The sequence below is a fragment of the Bactrocera tryoni genome, chromosome 5, assembly GCF_016617805.1.
Source record: "Bactrocera tryoni isolate S06 chromosome 5, CSIRO_BtryS06_freeze2, whole genome shotgun sequence".
Taxonomy (NCBI): Eukaryota; Metazoa; Arthropoda; class Insecta; order Diptera; family Tephritidae; genus Bactrocera; species Bactrocera tryoni.
In genome coordinates this window covers 67351379-67373474 of record NC_052503.1, presented here as the reverse complement: position 1 = coordinate 67373474, position 22096 = coordinate 67351379, and the positions used below count along the sequence as shown (strand labels likewise).

Sequence of the window (22096 nt, the reverse complement as noted above, 5' to 3'; positions counted from 1 at the left end):
ATCTACTTACCCAATTCCGTGAAGATTTAGCTGGTCTAGGACTTTCATTTGCTTAAAGTAGACTTTAGGATCCTAAAACCATTATTCAATTGAATAGTGAAAGTGAAAAAATGTTATCTGTTCAATGTAGTATTAAAGGGTACGAGTCAGTCGGCTCATTTTTAAGATCGGACAGCGATGGTTGCTATAATATTCGATTTATACACCGATTTCGATCATTCTACACCAGAGTTGCCACAAGCTAGTGCAGATAATTGCTGTTCTTTTGAAAGAGCCGGTCCTACGACAGCCGGGTCTACGTAATTTGAGTGTACTTGGATTTTATCAGATCAATTAGGCAGTAATCCTCCAAATTACTTTGAGCATGATTTCTATTACTACAGCAAAAATAAAAACATCGTAGTTGTGGTACAAACTTGTCTAGTATTATTGTAATCTAGACGGCTATCAAAAGAATGTTATATTGGTTTCGGTTGACAGTGAGATTTGCGGTTTAGGTTAAAAGTTCCCACACAAATTATTGTTCTTGCAATACTCTTTGGAATATCGAATGCCAAATCTTCTTAGAGTGCCAAGATTTTTATAAAACTTCATGAATATATCTAACTTTTTAAGGAAGTTTTAGCTTTTTGTTTTTTGTTTGGACAAACGTACGAACAGACAATCAGGCGAACAGGCACCTTTTTCAGATATAGCAATACTTTATGTTTATCTCGCTTGCTTTTGGGTTACATAAAACTGTTAGGTGTAACCAAACACCAAACACTTTTGAAAAATATGTTCTGATATTATGTATAAATATCAAATAAATGTATAAAATTTTTTAATGAAAAAATTTTCATTTCCATTAAATATGGATGACTATTTTCAACACTTATTTTATGATTTTCAATTTTCTAATGAATATTTTGCGAACAACCACATTTTTACGCCATAAAAATATGCTTGAAGCAACATTATTTGTCAAATTGAAAGCTAAAAAGCATTTGTCACATGCATGTCCTTCGAAAACATAATAAATACGCAAAATAATAGCATACCACCAGGCGTTTGAGCGAAGTCAAGCCACAAATTAAGCAAACTAAAAGCTTTACATTAATCATACACTCGACACCCATCACTAAGCAAACTATTTCTGTATTTTATTATATTACAGCACAAGAGGCACTCACACTAGCCAACACCCTTCACCAGCACAACGTTCGTATGTTGCGCGCACATTCTCCACTTACCCACGAGCACTGTCACTTGCACATTTATCTTGCCATTCGCCGCCTCCTTACTGGACTGTATGTGCACCGCATCCGGGCCGACCGTCGATGCGGCCGCCGCTGCCATGTTATTACGATCGCTAACAATCATTGCTGACGCCGATGTCGAACGATGATGTTCGCCGCCACCGGCTTTGTAGGCGTTCAACTGTAATTCGTCATTTTCACGACCCTCTGGCGGTCGACGTGAATTAAATGCATGCGACGAGGCATCCATCACATCCATGGCGGACAGCGAATGCGGCAAATACGTGTTAACACTACCGTTTGTTGTTGTCGTTGTGGTTGCCGACGCCGCCGCTGCAAGACTAGCTGTATATGCTGCCACTTTCTTATCGTTGTTATTATTACTACTAATCGTATTGTTATTATTATTATTGTTGTTGGCGTTGTTATTGTTATTTGTTGGCGCTTTCGTGAGCCAATTGTAGTCGTGCGTGGAGGCAAGTGTTGTGGCGGCTGTCGAGTCGTTGACGCCATCCAATAGCGCCAACGTGGAATGATGATTATTGGTAGTGTTGCTGCTGCTGCTGCTGCTGAGACCATTTGTATCGGCGTGCGTTGTGCCGTCCGGTGCAATGAAGACTTCTTGTGCTTGTAAACGCAGACGCGCCTCTTCGACGGCGTCCTTTTTGGTTGTTAGCGTCTTGTCGCGCAGGGAGGTGCGGCGCACAGACTGGGCGCTGTGGGAGTAGAAGGTTTGGAGGAAATATAGGAATTTACGATTGTAAAAAATATATTTTAAGAAAGTTTATGTAAATTTTGCACTCACCGCGTGTTATTGCTTTGTGAGCGTCGCACACGTCGCCGTTGCGCCTCTGCCAGACGTTTACTCTCCTGCTCAGTTTTCAGCTGTTCGATGCGTTCGCGTATCTCAGGATCCTCACAAATATCTATGTTTAAGAAACGGATTCATATTGAGATATTAAAATATTTTAATTGTTTTTAAGTTTGTTTTGTAGTCTACCTGAAGGCGTTTCGTCATCCTTATTTTTGGCATTCAGATCTGCACCACATTGCGCAAGCATTTCTAGCACTTCCAACTGTTTAATTTTCGAAATGAGCGTAAATTAACGATAGTGTTATAATTTTTGAAGATTTTTTAATATGTTTTTATTTTGCTATTTTACACACATTTGTTATGTAATTTTCGTTTAAATCATAGTACTTCAATCAATTATCAACTTTTACATATAATTTACATAAAAAAAATAAAACTAATTAAATTAAATTAATAATTATTAAGAAAATTAATCAAACACTTAATTTAATTAGTTAATAAAATTAACTAAAATTTATATCGTATTATTTCACTTTAATTGAGTTTAATTAATTTTGCTAATTACTAATTAATTATACTAAACAGATTTAAATTAATGAATTTAATTAAGGTCAAGTGAAATATTTTTTTTAGTTTCACTTCTAGTTTCAACTCTCAAAATTTAAATCTCCTATTAAATTTTTAAAATATTTGAAGTCAAATCTCAAGAAATTTTAAAATTAAATTATATTTTATTTAAATTAGTTCAATTAATTTTAATTTTATTCAATTCTATTAGAACTCACCCTTCATCTCAGTTTTCAAAAAATTCTCACTTCAAATTAAAGTAAAGTATATTATTACATTTTAATTAATTATATTTTAATTATTAAATTATTTATTTAGTTTGAAATTTAATTGATTTTTTAATTACTTTTTTAAAATAATATAATTTTAATTAATTAATATATGTATGTAATTAATTAATTAAATATAATTCAAAATTTAATTAAATTAATGTGATAAGTTTGTTCAATTCAATTAAAATTCTTCACTTTAGTTTTCATAAAAGTTTCAATTCAAATTAATATAAAGTATATTTTTACATATTAATTAAATTATAATTTAATTATTAAATTATGTATTTCTTTCGAAATTTAGTTAATTTTTGAAATTATTTTTATTAAATATTTATATAATTCCAATTAATTAATTTTTCAAATTAAAATTTTATTAAATTAATGTGATTAAATTTAATTGTAATTAATTCAATTGAATCCAATTAAATTAATAAAATATATAGCAGAATAAATTAAAATTAATTAAAAATAAATTTATTAATTTTATTTAATTTATGTAATTTTAATTTAATTTTATTTAATATAAGTAACTTCAATTTAATCAAATTCAGTTCAATTTATTTTAATTAAATAAAAGTTATTTTAATTTAACTTAATTAGTAAAATTTAATTCGATTCAGTTTATTTAAACTCAATTCATTTCAAAATTAAATTAAATTTAAAAAAAATCAATTTAATTCTGTTAATTATTTTTTGTACTTACATGACCCCAACATGCCGCCGCATGCACCGGCGACCACATATCTTTGTCCACCGCGTCCACATTGACATGCATCTCCAGCAGGAACTCCACCACGCGCACATAGCCATTTGCCGCAGCTATGTGTAGCTTTGGAAAACAATTCAAAAACAAATAAAGAGAAATGCCTCAACAAAAACTCATAACCCAACTCACCGGCGTAGCACCCTGGTAGTCCGGCTCCTCAAGATCGCCGCCCGTGCGCGCCACCTCCATCAGATCCTTCAGCATTTGTCGTTCCGTCGATGAGCGCGTTTCATCGATCAGCTCCTGCGTCACGCCGCGCTTCGACATCTCAGCCTCTATGTAGTCCAAGGTATTCTCATCGTCGCACAGATCGTACGGCATATTACCATCCGTATTCACCGCCAACAAATTCGCACCATGATCGATCAGTATGCGCACCAGCTCCAAGTGTCCGCATGTGGCAGCCGCATGCAATGGCGTCCATTTATCACTATCCTGCGCGTCCACATTCGCGCCATACTCCAGCAGCAGGCGCAACATTTCAACATTATTATCGATGCAACATTGATGTAGCGCCGTCAGGCCGTCCTCATTCGCCGCATCCGGCGTAATGCCACGCTCCAGCAGCTCGGCCACTTCGTGCATATCATTGCGGCTGGCAGCCTCCAGCAGCACAACGCTGCTCTCGAAGGATATGTGGCGGCTGGCGCTGCCCGAGTTCGAGCGAAAGTGATGTGTGGTGTGACTGCCGCTGAGCGCTGAGGTCGCGTTACCTTTGGCGCGTTGCAATTTCAGCCACTCCTTCTCCTTTTGACGCGCGACCTTAAGCTGCTGTGTGCGGCGGCTGAAAGTAAAGTGAGAAATTAAAAAAAGGCACTTGTCAAGTGTTTGTTAGTGGCTTGTATGCTGGCACTTACAGTCGCGCCAGCTGCAGGCGCTCGTGCGTCGGCAGATTTTCCACCGTTTGCATCTCGGCGACGAGGTCGGCGTGCTCCATTTTCAGCTGCGCCTTGTGCGCGTCATCCGCTTTGCGGTTCACCAAAATGCCCTTGACCATGTTTGTCGCGGTTTATTTATTTATTATTGGTTATCTTATTTAACGTTTGACGTTCGCTTTGGAAGCGCGCGCTGTGGCGTTGATATGTAAATTTTTGCTTGCTTGTGTGTTGAGATAGTAAGTGTGCATGTGTATATGTATGCATGCGCGTGTGTGTGGCGTTAAAAAAGAAAGATAAACTTTTTCATGGTTTTTTGTGCTCAGCGCATAGTTGGCTTTTGTGTTGTTGTTCTTGCTGTTGTGCGCTTTGTTAATCTATCTCTTGCAGCGCACAGAATTTGCTTTTAATTAAATTTTTTTCTGCGCTTTTTTGTTACTGTTTTGTTTTTGTTTTTGTGTGATTGGCAAGTTTTGCTGGTTTGTCCACTTTTTCGCCGCACGTTTGCCGCAACAGCTTACCCACACGCCACAGACCGGCGCGCATGCGTAATTACCAACTCGTCAATTAGCTTTTTATTCGTGGTTTAATCGTTTGTTGAATTTATCCATTCGCTGTCGTTGTCCGTCGTCTCTGTGATTTGATTACTCCGCCTGGTCACACGGTTCTTCACGCTTACTTTTTAAGCGTTTTCGTTTTATTTCTTTTCTTTTCAGTCTTATTTAGTCATTTCGCCTCGAGGTTTGTGCGCCAGCAGCAGGATTGGGTTGGGTCCATACAGTAAACTGCAATGAGAAAGTAAGATGATTTAAATAATGCGCTGTAAAAAAAATTATATATTTTCACTTTCAAGACTGTATTGTGGGTAAGATAAATCAAGTTTAAAGATTTCTAAAGCTACAGAAATAGACTTAGACTACAGAGTGAGACAAGCGACCTCCTGGTCATACATTCTGAGGCTATATTTTGTATCTTAGAGTACAGGAGACATTCATATTAAATTCTAACATCTGTTAAACTATAGAAATAGAAGGTCTCAGGACTTAGGAGTGGCCAGAAACGATTATTGTACATATGACTCAAGCAGCTCACAACTTTCGGTCCTAGGCCAAGTATTCTCTTGGTAACCAAAGAACATCCGTTTGAAGGCGAAAAATCACCTTCACAGGGTTGTGCGCTGGGTTTGCGAACCTTCACGTAAAAAAAAGTACCCAATGAAAAATCACGTCACTGTTGACAGTCATAACTTTGAAGTCGTAAATAATTTCGTCTATTTTGGAACTAGTATCAACACCACCAACAATGTCTGCCTGGAAATTCAACGCAGAATAACTCTTGCCAATAGGTGTTACTTTGGACTGAGTAAACAATTAAGTTAAGCCGTCTCTCATCGAACAAAAACCAAACTCTACAAGTCACTCATTATTCCCGTTCTGCTATATGGTGCAGAGCCATGGACGATGACAACATCTGATGAGTCGGTGGTACGAGTTTTCTAGAGGAAGGTTCTGCGGAAGATTTAGGGTCCTTTGCCACGGCGTATACAAGCATTCGATGAAACGATGAGCTGTATGAAATATACGACGACATTGACATAGTTCAGCGAATTAAAAGACAATTAAAAGTCATTTTGTCCGAATGGACGAAAACACTCCAGCTCTGATGGTATTCGACGCAGTATCCGCCGGAGGAAGCAGAAGACCTTCACTCCGTCGGAAAGACCAGTTGGAGAAGGACCTAGCTTCGCTTGGAATATCCGATTGACGCCACGTAGCGAACTCGGCTATAATCGCGTAAGCGGGGTCTACGCCTGTAAAGTAAGTAAGTAAGTAGTCATTGTCTGTCGGTGTTTACGTGGTAAAGTTGAGAACTTCACATAATAACAGTTGTAGAAACTGTTTAGAAGAAGATGACGTAGATACATCTTCACTTTCTTTCCCTAGCGAAATCAATGCTTAAACGCTTCGGAGCTGACCTTTTCAGACATCCCGGTGCGATTGAAATAAAGCACCTCAGCAGACTTGTATTGGCCTCAAGGCATTTTGTGAACTTGTACGATGATTAAAGGGTTTTTTCTTGCTTCGCGAAGGACTGTATGTACATAGCAGTGCAAGTGCGGTGTTAAGGATCAGCCATTGAACTTAACGTAACCTTTTCTGTTTGCTATTTGGTTCAATTTGAGATGCCAAGTGCAGATAGGTTCTTCTCCACCTGACCTCTTCAACGGAGTGGAAGTCTTCTCCTTTCTCTGCTACCGCCGGCGGTTACTGAATCGTTAGTTTCGTTAGTTCACCAATATTTAATTACTTTGGATAGCTTTGATTAAATCTTGGTGATGGTTAAGTTAAAAATGAGATCTAAGTATAATTGATCATTAGGCACCATAGAAAGGTAATACCTAACGGAGCCTTATTTAGATGTATAGCTCTAGGGAAGTACCTTGATTTATTTCAAGTTGTAAGTGTAAACGTCAGACTAACACTAATTTTTGGGATCATACAGTTTCATCAGATAAACTTTTACTGTTGACTGAGATAACTTTGTCGTTTTGCAATGCTTAATGCTAAATCGAACAAGTAAGGAAGAGCTAAGTTCGGGTGTCACCGAACATTTTATACTCTCGCATGATAAAGTGATAATCGAGATTTCATTATCCCTCATTTACATATTTTTCAAATACCGTATTTGTGTAAAGTTTTATTCCGCTTTCATCATTGGTTCCTAATGTGTATATTATACAGAGAAGGCATCAGATGGAATTCAAAATAGCGTTTTATTGGAAGAAGGCGTGGTTGTGAACCGATTTCACCCATATTTCGTACATGCCATCAGGGTGTTAAGAAAATATTATATGCCGAATTTCATTGAAATCGGTCGAGTAGTTCCCGAGATATGGTTTTTGGTCCATAAGTGGGCGACGCCACGCTCATTTTCAATTTTTAAAAAAAGTTTGGATGCAGCTTCCTTTTGTCATTTCTCCCGTAAAATTTAGTGTTTCTAACGTTTTTTGTTTGTCGGTTAACGCACTTTTAGTGATTTTCAACATAACCTTTGTATGGGATGTGGACGTGGTTATTATCCGATTTCTTCCATTTTTGAACTGTATATGGAAATACCTGAAGGAAACGACTCCATAGATTTTGGTTGACATAGCTATGTTAGTTTCCGAGATATGTACAAAAAACTTAGTAGGGGACGGGGCCACGCCCACTTTTCCAAAAAAATTGCGTCCAAATATGGCCCTCCCTAATGCGATTCTTTGTGCCAAATTTCACTTTAATATCTTTATTTATGGCTTAGTTATGACACTTTATAGGTTTTCGGTTTCCGCCATTTTGTTTGCGTGGCAGTGGGCCGATTTTGCCCATCTTCGAACTTAACCTTCTTATGGAACCAAGGAATACGTGCACCAAGTTTCATCATGATATCTAAATTTTTACTCAAGTTACAGCTTGCACGGACGGACGGACGGACGGACAGACAGACATCCGGATTTCAACTCTACTCGTCACCCTGATCATTTTGGTATATATAACCCTATATCTGACTCTTTTAGTTTTAGGACTTACAAACTTTGTTGCGAGAGTATAAAAATGTATCCGATACTTCATAGGCTTGACTTTATGAAGAGATATCTTTACAAATTTGGGCATCTAAGTTTTGGACTGATTAATTTGTATAATATGCGCTACGGTTGCGCCATGAACCAGACTTCTCAGTCGCTTTAGTTTTCAGCGCATTATTTAGTTATCATTCTCTGAATAAGCATGTATTTGGCAAAACCGTCAAAAGCCTAGTACGAAGTTGACCTCCAAGCAGTACATCACTCAGTGTCTTTTCAGTTTAAAACTGAGTCAATTCAGATACAAAACTATAGCAAAACTTTTTTGTTTGCCTTATCTGAACCTTAAGTTGGTAGTCTCAAACCGCAGAGTAGCTCTGTCATGTAAAAGCCTTTCTTAGAATCAAAAAGCAACATCATACTTTCGACAATTTTACATTAACGAATTTTCACAGCACTTTACTTTTCCGGAAATTTACTTGGGTACGTTTTCTACCAAAGTAATTGCATTAATTTATGCATTAAATATAAATTCCACGAATACGAGTCAAAAAGCCATTTGAAGCATAAAATTGTATGACGAAAGCGGCAAATGATATCAAAGAATATGCAAATTTATAGTTTGGCATGGCATGTGGTGCAGTGGCGTGCAGACAATGTTCATTAAAATGTGTGTTGTATGTATGTACAGGTGTTCTCAAATATGTATATAATTTATCTGTCAGCTTAAAATCTGCCCTAATAAGCCAATTTATTTGGTCCTCTCTGGCAAATGTTTTAAGCCAATGCAACACCCACAGCTGACATATGGCTTTATAGGAGCAACATATATAAGGTTTCATATATATTTCTATAAACAAATATTCAGAGGGTGCGATTTTAGAGCTGAAAAATAATTTTTAAAGATAACTGTCAAATCAGCTATCAAAGAAAACACGTTGAAATATTATTGGATTATGCAAAGAGACTTTGAAATAGCATTAAAAAGTATGTCTGTATATACGTGAACTAGTGCTTTAGTTTCTGAGATATCGTTCTGAAATATTGCACACCGCCGATATTGTACACCTAGCTGCCACACAAACTGATCGATCAAAATTAAGTTCTTTTTTAGAAAACTTTTCCGTTTGACAAGATATCTTGACGAAATTTGGCAGGTATTGTTGTTCAGAACAACCCCACAATATCTGAAGAATTTTTCTGGATCAAACCAGTATAACATATAGCTGTCATACAAACAGAAAACTCAAAACCAATAATTTGAAATTTGTTTCTCTGTATCTCCTATGAAATCCATAGCTCAATTTTTGATTCACTTTAATGGACCATAAGCCCAAAATTTGGTCAAACTCTAAATGCCATGAAATATTGTAATATTATTAATTTTCCTGTATTTTATTCAAATTTATGAAATTCTTAAACTTCCAAAAAATACACCCTTTATATGCAAACATTACCACACACACTTTTCAATTAATTTCCAATTATATTTTGACATTGCTTGCGACTAACGCACAGTCTTCATTGCTGCAATAATTGCAGCATTAAATTGGCTTAAAGTGGCGGAGGCACGCACACCAGCGTGCAAGCAGCAGAGTGAGCACCCGTAAGCGCTGTATTCACTCTCCGAGCAATGACACTGACGACAAGGACACATACTGTTATAGGGCATGTGATGACTGTGGCTGCAGATGGTATGGTGGTAAGGATACAGCAGACGAAGCAAACCAAAAATGATCAAAAATCAGCAAAAAGCAAATAAGGACGAAAAAGAAAGGAAAAAAGTCAAACAACAAAAAAATTTGTCAACTAATGGATGACATATAAAGCGCGTAAAATTTATGGCGTACATCGAAAAGCGAAATAATGACGCCGGCTGGCAGCATAAATATAAAAAATATGTAAGGAAGGCCAAGTTCGGTTGAAATTGAAGATTGTAGACGCTCGCAATATCCAAAGATCAAACCGGAAGCGTGATTTCAGCTTTATATTAAGAACAACTCGTTGCGAAACAATTCAATATTCATTATTCGACAGATGATCTAAGTAGATGCACTTTTTTCAACTTTCTTTTCACTCGTGAATCGTGTCAAGCTGTCATGTTGCTTTTGTTCAGTTTTGTTTGGCATTTATACACGAAAAACGTTTATAAATCGTTCAACTACGGAGCCACTGTTCCATCAGAATTCATTATTGGATAATATTCGACCGAATAGACCACGTACAGCACGCAGTGAAGAAAATAAAACAGCTATAGCTGAGAGTATACACGAAGACCGTAGATAGTCGATTCGGCGCCGTTCGTAGCCACTCCGAGTGACGTATGGAACGACTTCGCGCATTTTACGTCGAGATTTTAAATTGAAAGCGTACAAAGTACAGCTTGTGAAAGAACTGAACCCTTGAAGCCGCTCGACCTTCTTAACCGACCTCGCTTCGCGGTATGGGCTCTTGAAAAGTTCTACGAAGATCCGACGTTTTCGACCCAAATTTTGTTCAGCGTAATGGGTCTCATTACTGGCTCAATAGGTACGTAAACAAATGAAATTGCCGCATTTGGGACGAAGAGCAACCTGAAGAGATCCAGAAAGCCAACGGTTTGGTGTGGTTTGTGGGCCGGTGGAATCCTCGGTCCCTATTTCTTCAAAAATGATGCTGGTGAGAACGTAATCGTCAATGGCCACCTTTATCGCGTCATGATGACCGACTATTTGATGTCTAAAATTGAAGCTTGTGATCTCGCCGATATTTGGTTTCCAAAAGATGGCGCCACTTCCCACACATCGCTTCAATTAATGGATTTATTGAGAGAACACTTCGGTGAGCAGAAAATGTCATGTTTTGGGTCTGTCGATTGGTCAACAAGATCGTGTGATATCACACCGTTAAACTTTTTTCTGTGCAAATATGTAAAGTCTGCGGACAATCCCGCTTCCATTCAAACCTTGGAACAAAACATCCCAGTCCAACCGGAAATGCTCGAATGAGCCTTCGAAAATTGGACTGAAGTTTCATAGAGTAATCGTACAAGGACGAGTTATAAATACTTGTCATTGGCAAGTTTGGTCGATCTAGTTTTAGTTATTCGAGCGTTATAGTCTCACTCACTCAGAATTCACCCGGATTTCAATTCGTCTTGTCATACTGATATTTTAGATATATAAATCTAAATCTATCTCGATTAGCTTTAGGTACATATTTCAAACAACCGTTAGGTGAACAAAAACACTATACTCTGTAGCAACTTGTTCCGTGAGTATAAAAAATAAATTTGAAAAGGGACGTAATGAGCAAAGTAATTGCAGTTTTTGTTGTTGTAGCAATGTTTGACGGCTGCGCGACGCGAGCAAATTAATGCCGAGTGCAAATAAACTTTAAATGCATTTCCGCTTGACATATTTTCCATTTAGCGTTTACTGTTATTAAGTGTAAGGGCGTTGAGTTGGATCAAATTAAAAATCACAAAAATAACAACTACAAAATGCCAACAAATAAATCACAAACTACAGTAATTTGAGTAGCAAGTTGCATAAGTGCATGCATGCAACATAGGAAATTAGGAAAGCAGGAAAAAGGCGATTAAATTAGTAAGGAGTTGCATGTAGAACCGCAAAAAAGCAAAAAAAAACTATAAAAATAAAAGCAAACACATGCGCGCTATAATTGCGTTTGTTTGTGCAGCAGGAGCAAGTAAAGCGCAACGAAGCAAGGCGTTTGCAAACACACACAGGCATACAAGCATACATTCTCCGCAAACTGCACGTAAAGTAAACACATGCGGGCGTTGTTAAAGCGTGCGCGCATATGTATAAGAACAAAAAAACGCAAAAACAACTAAACGACCTTGCAACAATGTGCTCGTAAATAGTGCGCTTACCTCCAAAAAAAATACCGCCAACAACATTTAATACTACCAGCATTGCAGCAGACTGAAAGCAAAATGCTGTAAGGAAGAATCAAATTAAAATGTTTTTCTGCGGTGTTGTTGATGCTGGTGTTGCTGCAGGTGACTGACGTCCCAGCAGGCGATCAAGCAAGTTTGATTAAGTAAATTACGTAATAAAAGTCTGTGATTTTTCATAACCTAATGGCAAAAGAGCAACAACTCACTTACAGGTTGCCTGAAGGAATTATATAATATTGTGAGTAAACTTCAGCGCCTAAATATATGCTTATATTTGTTAGCTGGTGTTACTAACTCATTAAATTTCAGTCGAACTGACAAGAAAAAACACATTTTCACATAATTTAATAGAAATCTTTATTATCGCTTTCAAAATAGGTCTTTGGGGCAATAGACGTATGGAGATCAAACATCACGCGAACATAAAAAATTATTGATTTCAAAATTTTAATTTCAAATTTTTTTTATAGATTGTTTTTGCTCTGTCTGGTAGCGACACACGCTCGCAAAATGGAGCTGACGGATCGAGAAGACTGCAGAAAATGTCTGGAGCAAAGGACTAAGGAAACAATGAAGCACCTCTTGTGCATTTATCCCGCATTAGAAAGACTACGCTGTAAGCATCTGGGGTCCTTACGGTATGATACACTGGAGAAGGTATCGGCCATAGAGTCTGTTAAAATTCACGTCAAGCGCAGGTACCCTAAAGGATGATTACTCCCCATGGACCTAGCAACTGAACTCCATCTGGTATCGCAAAGGACCAAAACTGGTCTAGGCGTGGCTCATTTTCCTACCAGATTAACCTAACCTAACCTAAGTACCAAATAGCTTGCTGAATTCAGTCTTTATCGTTGCAAGGAAAATTTATGTACTCCATCCAGTATGGTCACAAGATTTATAACAAAGAATGAAGCATACATACGTTATTATACCCCTGAATTCAATCAATAATCCGTTGGATGATTGCTACCTGAAAAGTTGCCCAAAGTTCCCGAAAACAAAAAAAGTCAAGCGAAAAGACTTTACCCAGTATTTTGTGGCTCTCATATGGATTTTTTTTTCAGTCACTACTTTGAAAAAATAATATTATTATTCGTTAACGGATCGATTAGAGATCAAGATTTTTGGCGTAGACAACGCTTACGCAGTTAAAGCTGAATTTACAACAGCGCCCCAGTCGTTCTTTTCTTCCTTTTCGCTGTTTGGCGCCAATTGGATATTCCAACTGTAGCCGGGTCCTTCTCTACGTGGTCATCCAAATGTAGTGGAGGCTTTCCTCTGCTTTCCCCGGCAACGAGTACTTTCAAAGCTGGGGTGTTTTCATCCATTCGGATGACCTGACCTAGCCAGCGTAGCCGTTGTCTCTTAAGTCGCTGAACTACAAGTACGTGGACTGCGGTATTCGCCGTTGCTAATGCGCAAAGAACCATACTCAGAACATTTCTCTCGAAAACTCGTAACGCAGACTCATCATATCTTGTCAACATCCATGTCTCTAAACCGTATAGCACGACGGGGATGATGAGTGACTTGTAGAATTTGGTCTTTGTTCGTCGAGAGAGGACTTTACTTCTCAATTGCTTACTCAGCCCGAAGTAGAACCTTTTGAGAAGAGTTATTCTGCGTTGGATTCCCCGCTTTAATTTGCCGAAAGGTAAATTGGACTCTTTTATATTGTGACCCATTATTCGCCAGATTTGTCTCCGCACCAAGAAAAAAGAGATATGCTCTGATATAGTACAAAGAACCCCATTATTTGCATTATATTGATTGGAATGATTCGATTTAGACCAAATATATATAATTGGCCAAAGTTTCCCAATTCTGAGTGATTGCTTCTTTCAGACTGTCCAAGAGTTGACAGTACTGGTCCGAATTAAGAGTTTGGTCGTAGGGGCTTATAGTTAGTAGGTTCCCTGCCAATACAATCAAACATTTTACAAATCTCTCCTGACCGACAATCATGATGTTTTGCTGTATCGAAAACAGGAAGTCTATGGTAACTTACATGTAGAAAATAGCTTATTAAACAGTCTTCAAAGAAACAAGGTTAAAAATCTTTTAAATTTCTGCACTGGGTTGCCAACGTCACCAAAAGTATTTCGTGTGCACAGCATGTTTGTATGTGAGGTAGGTTGAAAGCGGGTGGCGAATATGCGTCGAATGCTTTGCGGTTGCTGCGTGATAAAGCCGGCTCACCAATGTCAGTGGTTAAAGACAACTTGATGGCTCTACTAAATTGAGATCGAGATAATGAGTGTGTTTGGACTTTTAATGACTTTCCAAAGAATTTAATAATCAGCGTTGTTTTCCCTTCGCTGCTTACTTTGTGCCAGCGCATTTTCGCCTGTGTAACGAGTCCAACGCGCACACGTGTCATAATGTTTACATACCGTTGGGTGAAGAGACGCAGGTGCTGCCATGAGCATAAGCACGAGGAATGAATGAAGGAATTTGCTGTTATTCCAGTGTATAAGAAAAAAATGAAAAAAAACAACAAGAAACACAATGCAAATAAACTTAGAAGAAGTGAGTAAGGAATTTACAAAAGGCGACGTAAGACTGCAGATAATAGTTACTGCTGTAATAACGAGACAACGACGAAAAATAGTATACACAATATAGCAACAACAAAAAAGGACAAAATAACTAACAACAATTACAACAATATTAAGACTTAAAGTTCGAGCAGCTTTAGGAAAAGCGCAAGCAACTCGATAGCAAAAAGCAACATAGCTACAGAAATAAAGGAAAAACTATACCAAAAGTTGCAGAATGCGTAAGCCTTGTGCTCTCTGCCGCCTACAACGGTAGTTGCGATGAGGAATTAATTAAAGTTAACGTTATTGTCGCGCAATCAACAAATGTTTACTTACGTTGATAGCGCCCACGCATACACTCACACACATATAAAAACGCCAAACCACACTAGCAACAACAAGAAGAGCAAGAATGGTAAAAGAGCTATCTGCGCGTAACTGCAAAATAGCAACTATAATAAAAATTCCGACTGTAAAATAGCATTTTCACACCCTTAAGTTGAATTTATGTGTGCGATTGTGACATAAAAAGGCACAACCAAAGACATTATATAAGTTGAGAACGCGGTTGAGAATGCAATGAAGAACATAAATTAAGATTACAAGTAAGGTGTACAGTGGGTCAAGTTCAAAAGTGTTGATAAGGCCAAGAAAGAACGACGACATTAAGACTGTAAAGACTATACATTAAGGAAAAAAATAAAAACAAGAACAAACCTTGACTTCGGTTGCACCGAAGCTATAATATCCTACACAAATACAAAATATTCCTTAAAAGATGGTTTTGTTAAATCAGTTTGTATGGCGGCTATATGCTTTAGTGACTCGATTTAAGCGATTTCTTCGAAGATTGCACCGCTGCTTTAGACAATAATCCATACCAAGTTTGGTGAAACTGTCTCGTTAAATGAAAAAGTTGTCTATACAAAGACTTTAGTTTGTAGACCATTTTATGTATATGCTATAGGTGCCCGATCCGAATAATTTTTTCGAAGATCGCACCGTTGCCTTGGATAAAAACCCATGCCAAATTTGGTGAAGTTATCTCGTTAAATGAAAAAGTTGTCCATATAAAGACATAATTTTGATCGGTCAGTTTGTTTTACAGCTATTTGCTATAGTTGTTCGATCTGAATAATTTCTTCGGAGATTGCCAATTATTGTGAAGATACCTTGACAAATCAAAAAGTTTTCCATACAAGTTTCGTCGGTCAGTTTTATGGCCCTATATGCTATTGTTATCTAAAAAAATGAGGAATAGTTTATATACATATTTTATAGCGTTCCCGACGGTTGTTTTTTGGTATGAAAACTCTATTATTCTAAAATAAATGACGCGAAGTGAATAGTCAACGCTGTGTCGGGTTTGAGGTTTGATAACTCGTAAACCAACATGCTTCCAATTACATCCTTTAAATGACATGTTTATAGTTTTGCCATTATATTATATACATATATGCAAAAAGTATCGTATCTTTGAAACCGCATAGGTAGATGATCCCTTTTTAAATAAATCATCAAAATTAGAAGTTAATCCGAGCGTTTTGGAATGCAATGTAGTCTGTTTCCCCATAGTCTTAAGTACTTTACACTGCTGGTTAAAAATTAGCTATATTATGTCAATTTTCGAAAAAATGAAACATCCATTAACTAATCGGTTAACCAGTCTTGAACTCAGATTGGATAATCACAGTAGATAAGTAATAATAATATTTTCACAAAGATGTTAACTACATCATCTAACGTAGCCCATGAAATATGAAAGTAGATACGATTTTTTTTTAAGAAAGTACTCGATCGAATGTTTCGAAATTCTTTGGACATAATAAGGTATTTTTTTTTCTAAGGTGAAAATCGAACTTTTTAAAACTTTTGCTAGTTCAGACCTAAATGAACTACTTTTTGTTGGTGTTCTTCTGTTCAAGGCATAAGTTAAAGAAAACAGACATTTTCTATCAAATGTGAAAAAATTTACCAAATCGCTATAACTTGATACCCATATACTCTAGACTGTAGCACTAATCCAATGCTGTGACCCATTTTCTATACGTACTTTTCTATCCAAAGAATAAGTAGATATATGATATATCTTCTATCGAATGTGAAGAGGCTAAAATCATGGAATTTTACCTATATAATATTTCTAGAGATATATTCAGGAAGACCTCCACTCCGTTGGAAGGACCAGGTGGAGAAAGACCTGGCTACGCTTGGAATATCCAATTGGCGCCACGTAGCGAAAAGAAGAAACGACTGTAAGCGGTAAATTAAGAAGAGGAGAAGAGATATACGGATATTCAGTACTATATGACAACTTAAATAAACTTTCCAAGAAAAACTATTATTTTTGTACTATTTTATATGAGGTCATGTCGCTATATCTTCTTAAAACAAAAATTATTCGTTACTGTAGGGATATAAATCGAGCTCCTTTCCTTTTTCGAATATAAAAACTTCTTTCTTCACGCCTAAATTTTATCGATTGATTTGTTTTACAGTCTCACAGCTAATTTAACTATTATAGCAAATAATATTAAAAATTTAATTTAATTCCAATTAGCAGCTGAAAGTAGATAATTGTAGAATGTAAATTTTCGCCCGAAATTGGTGCAGAGCTAAGTAAAGTTGAAGATTTAAATTTACTTTAGGATGTCCTACTTTAGGTGTGAGACTTAGCTTAGAAGTGAGATATAAAGAGAGTGTAAGAGTAAAGCACCTCAGATGTTCCCCACATGGTAGAAGTGTGAGACTTAGCTAAACTGATGAGTTAGAAAAAAAGCTATAAGCGACACATACATATATATTTGTAAAAATTTATTTATATCACGATGTAGAATGCTATTCTACAGAAGTACTTCAGAAAGATCATGGGACATTTAGTGTAACAATGGAAGAAGGTCGAATTTTTGGACTACAGAAAAATGTTACAAGTCTCATTTCATTTGTCTCCGAGTAATCGCTTGAGCAAATTTGAAAAATTTACTTTTGGGAATAACGCGTTTAACGATGACTGACTGTTTGGGCTGAGCGGCTATCGATATCGATTGCAATATTATAATATAATATTTTTAATGTGTAATTTAACGAAATATGAAAATTTCAATAAATTTTTTTAATTTCACAGAAGATGTACTTCTTAAAAAGCAAGCAATCTTTGTTTTACTAATGAGTACAGAAAATTTACACTTTTGTATCGTACCTTGAGACGGACCAGCATAAGCAATGAAATCTTCAACATCCTACCTCTTAAGCCAACACAATTAAAAAAAAATGTTAATAAACTGTTTTATATTCTCAAACCATTCACACTTCGGTGCGGTGCTAGCAAAATTATAGGTCAATTAAATTAAACGACCGTTATAAAGCAGTTACAAATTTCGCACACCTTCTAAATAGCTTGCACTCCGACAGTGACAACCAGATTAGGTCATTGCTCAAGTAATGAAGCCAAACGGCGACCCTCATCACCTCGGAGCGGAGTCAATAAGTCAACCGCATTTGGGCGGCAATGACGGCAACGTAGCACACGAATTTTTCGGGCAATCAAGCGCTCAGCCGTTATCAGTGTACGCGTGCTACGAGAAAACAAAAGCTAAAAACAAAAGTTCTGCAAAAAGAAGCCGCGCGTTGTAGCCATTAAATTCAGTTGAGCGCGTTTTGCGAGTTTCGGTTGAGTCAGCGAGTAAGCGCGTGGGAGTAACAACAGTTACTATGTAGTTGCTTGTAGCGAAATGATAGTAAAATCGAATAGACACTAAATGTCGAAGTGCTGATGAACAGCGGCACACTCCGAAACCCAGTCAACGGTGCGCAGGGTGAGGAGGCCACATGCAGCCAGGCAAGTTGACGCAATTTTCAGTTAGCTGCAGCAGTGTTGTTGTCAATGATAAGCATTGTGCGGCCACCACCTCGGCGCCACACCGCAACATTTAGTTTCGAAAGCGCATTAGCGTACAACAAAAACAAAAACATTGTTAAACAAGCTAAGTACTAAGTTTGAAGTAAACATTAAATGAGATACAAAACCCCCAACTGGCCCGCTATTAAAAAGTTCGAATGTCTCTGTGTGTGCTGGTGTGTATGTGTGCCACAGCAGGGCAAAAAGCTGAGTCAAGTCGGACCCACGCCCGTGTACTAAGTAGTGTGGCTTACCCAGTTTTTGGGGTTGTATGACAATGTTATTGCGGCTACCACTGGCATGCCTAACTGCCACCACCAGGCCGTCAGCCAGCCAGCAAGCAGATAACACGAACCACATTTTCGCCAACGACGACAAAGTTTTCTCTTGTCATTCTGCTCGCCGTCACAGCTGTTTGTTATTAATGTTGGAATTTCATTGTAGTTGTTTTTGTTTTTAATACATATTACTTAACGTTTTGTTTGTAAAGCAAGGCAAAACTTAGCATAGTAAAATATCCTGTAAAATGGGGCAATTAGGCGGAGGGATGTTTAAGAAATGTTAGCAGGGTCCATGGTTAAGTGAGTTAGTTTGAAGAATTTAAGCCAATTCATCACTGTAATGTACAGCTCATAATTTTTCTCCCTGGTAGTTAGTTACTGCTGATATTTTAAATATTTGGCATTCAGAACTTTATCCTAATTTAATATTTGAGAGGTCGATTTGTAGGGTACAAGATTTGTATTATTTTGTCGATATATACACAAACGCGGTCTGATAAGTACTAAGCTTTACCGCTCGATGGCGCTACTATCGCAAGAGATTTGCTTTCATATAGTATATTCTCTTAGGCGGCTACAACGAATTTCAGCCGGAATTTGAAACATGAAAAACGAGCAACATCGGTCGGTTTGATGCCCATTTGAGACATCTACTCTTCTGCAAGCACCGCGGCCAATAAGAATTAGTTTAACGAATTTCGTCGGTTTCTGATAAGATACGCTCTAGGTCTCTAAGTCTCTTGAAAACTGCTAAGACGAAGTGTAACATGACCACAGTACACGAGGTCATGTTACACTTCGTCTCAAATAGCGGACGTCTGAAGCTGCGGGATAGAGATGAAGCAGTAGACAAGTCAAAAGACTGCTTTGATCGTTTGAGACCACTATTCAGCAGTTTGTGACCTTGTTTTTAATCTTAAGGGTTTCTGGTTCACTTGACACCGGTGACCAAGAAACATTCGAAACAGGGAACTTCAGTCGGCGAATTTGCTGCGAAGAAGACTATCCTATCGAATAGAAAGGTGATAAGCACCGTTTTTTTGGTTTCACAAAGTGTGGTCTACTTGAAGAGGGACATAACTGTCACAAGGCTCCACTATACCGACACTCTACTATATAAACCAAAAACGGTCCTATCGACTGAAAAGGTAATTGGCACCCTTTTCTTGTATATAGAAAATGTGATCTAAACCGACTAATTAGAGTAAAGCAAAACGGTCGGACTTTATTATATCGATATATTTAAACACTGAGACACTGGTACAAAGCAGAGACCAAGCAAGAGTCGAAGTAGTGGACTTCAGTAAACGGAGAAGACTATCCTATCGACTGGAGAGGTGATGGGTACCAATCATTGGTTTCATAAGATGCATTCTACAGTGTCCACTTGGACAAATTCACAACGGTAACAGGATTCTACTATACCGAATTATTGGACTTATTCGAGGTCGAGTTTCCGATCCATGTTGGGAAAAAAATATGTTCTTTCACTAGGATAACACATCAGCTCACGCCTCTTCCATCCGCAATGGCAATTGTTAGAAGTAGGCTACAAATTGCCGTCTTACTACCGTACTTTTTATATTTGGTTCCGTTTGACTTCTTTATGTTTCCGAAGTTGAAAAAAATATTCGACAGGCAGAAATTTTAGTCGGATTAAGAGGTCAGTGCCATCTCGTAGACCTGTCTCGACGACCTTCAGTGAAAGTATTTTTCAGACGGGTTAAGGAAATTGAAGCATTACTGTGTCAAGTGTTTTGAAATACTAGTAAAAGGAGACTATGCTGAGAAGCAAGTCGCCAAAATTTGTGTTTTTCTTTTGTAGGTTAACTACAAGTATTTTCGGACCGCTCACATATCTATTAAATTTCTTTGCTATATTCCTGCGATTTTAGTTTTGAGAGTCGAGTATTGGGGTCATGAACTAATGCTTAATTGCGTCTAAATTTAGGCTAAGTGTTATAACGGTATGCAGTACTTAATACAAATCTTTATATATTTAAAAATGTCATTGGACACAATTACATTTTTTCCATTGTATGAAAAATTACATTTGCTTCGGCAAAGTTTTCTCACACTTTTCCCAAAACACACAAAACCACAATCTGCCGTCTAAACATAATTTATTTTATTTTATGTTTTTTTAGAATTTTTTTTCAGGTTAATTTATGTTTTTGAAATTGAGGGCAAAAGAACAATTGAAATCAGTGGAGAATTAAATGCGATAAGATAACATTTAACGACCGCAAAAAAGGTAGGCAAGTCTATATCTGTCTGTAGTGCCATGCAACAAATATGTGGGTGCGAATATTATATAAATACAGTACAATAAATATTTATGCGCAGACAAAAGGCTATAAAATGAAATTAAACGCAAGCCAAAACGGGACTAAATAAATAAATACAAAAATTGCAAACGAACACTCGCACAAAAAAGGTAGACTATAAAGAATGCTGGCAACGTCAATACAGGAAAAAACTAGTCAAATGCCATAAATTACAACTCGAGCGACGAAGGAAGGCCGTTTAATTTCATTTTCCATATATTTTTTTGTTTATTTGGCTTTGTTCTTGTTTTCGTTTTCTATTCTGTTGTTGTTTTTCGCATTCAATGTAGCTATTGCTCAATGACTGATGGCATTGACTGCTGATTGAGCGCAAAAATTGAAGATGGTATGAGAGGCAGCAATTAGTAAGCCGTTTGACGAGGGTCCTTGCGCAGCGTTGCAGCGCAAAAGCGGCTTATTAGAAATTATTTATGAGCGGGAAACATTATTTTTTCACTTGCTTTTCACCTGCAATATAAGCTGAATTAAAAAACGTTTAAAGATTACCTTGTGATTAACCACTTAAAGCAGTATAAGTACATTTAAGGCAACCCACACACAGACACGCCAAGGGTCTCGTGCTTCTAGTGGGCAGCAAATGCTCGCTTATATATAAAAAAATGCTGAGATGTCTGTGTCAAGGACCTTCAGCGCACTTTGCTTTTATATGTGCATGTATGCTGTATGTGTGCACAAATGATTGCATAGCTTCAGGCGCGTTGGCGTTTTAAGAGCGCTAGAGTACTAGGGCATAGGTGTTGCGGCGCCTGTTACGTATGTTGTTGTTGTCTTTATGGATTTAAGAATTTATTTTGTTTGCTATGCACATACACATTTCTTTATGTCTGTAAAGTAACGCCAACGACATTGTGTTTATTGTTTTTATTTTTTTTATTTTTGCTATACCCTGAAAGAAACGGCGGAGACCATATGATGTAATATTATAAATTATGAGTGGGGCAGCTTGAGACGATTTAGCCTTGCTCGTCTATCTGTGTATCTGTATGTAGGCGAATTAGTCGCTCAGTTTAAGAGATATTGATCTCCCT

At 37.4% G+C, this 22096-nt stretch overlaps 1 protein-coding gene across 4 annotated transcripts in view; it reads right to left on the bottom strand.

Moving 5' to 3' along the window:
- LOC120776769 (protein phosphatase 1 regulatory subunit 16A) overlaps nucleotides 1-22096 on the bottom strand; it is a 108449-nt gene that overhangs the window by 3225 nt on the left and 83128 nt on the right. For all 4 annotated transcript variants that reach the window (XM_040107733.1, XM_040107732.1, XM_040107734.1 and 1 more), the window contains 6 exons: nucleotides 4515-5317; nucleotides 3787-4441; nucleotides 3595-3720; nucleotides 2239-2314; nucleotides 2044-2164; nucleotides 1233-1954 (listed from right to left, as the gene is read on the bottom strand). In XM_040107733.1, coding sequence (XP_039963667.1) covers nucleotides 1233-1954; nucleotides 2044-2164; nucleotides 2239-2314; nucleotides 3595-3720; nucleotides 3787-4441; nucleotides 4515-4654 — 1840 coding nt within the window. In that variant the 5' untranslated portion in view covers nucleotides 4655-5317. The remainder of the gene's footprint in view (nucleotides 1-1232; nucleotides 1955-2043; nucleotides 2165-2238; nucleotides 2315-3594; nucleotides 3721-3786; nucleotides 4442-4514; nucleotides 5318-22096) is intronic.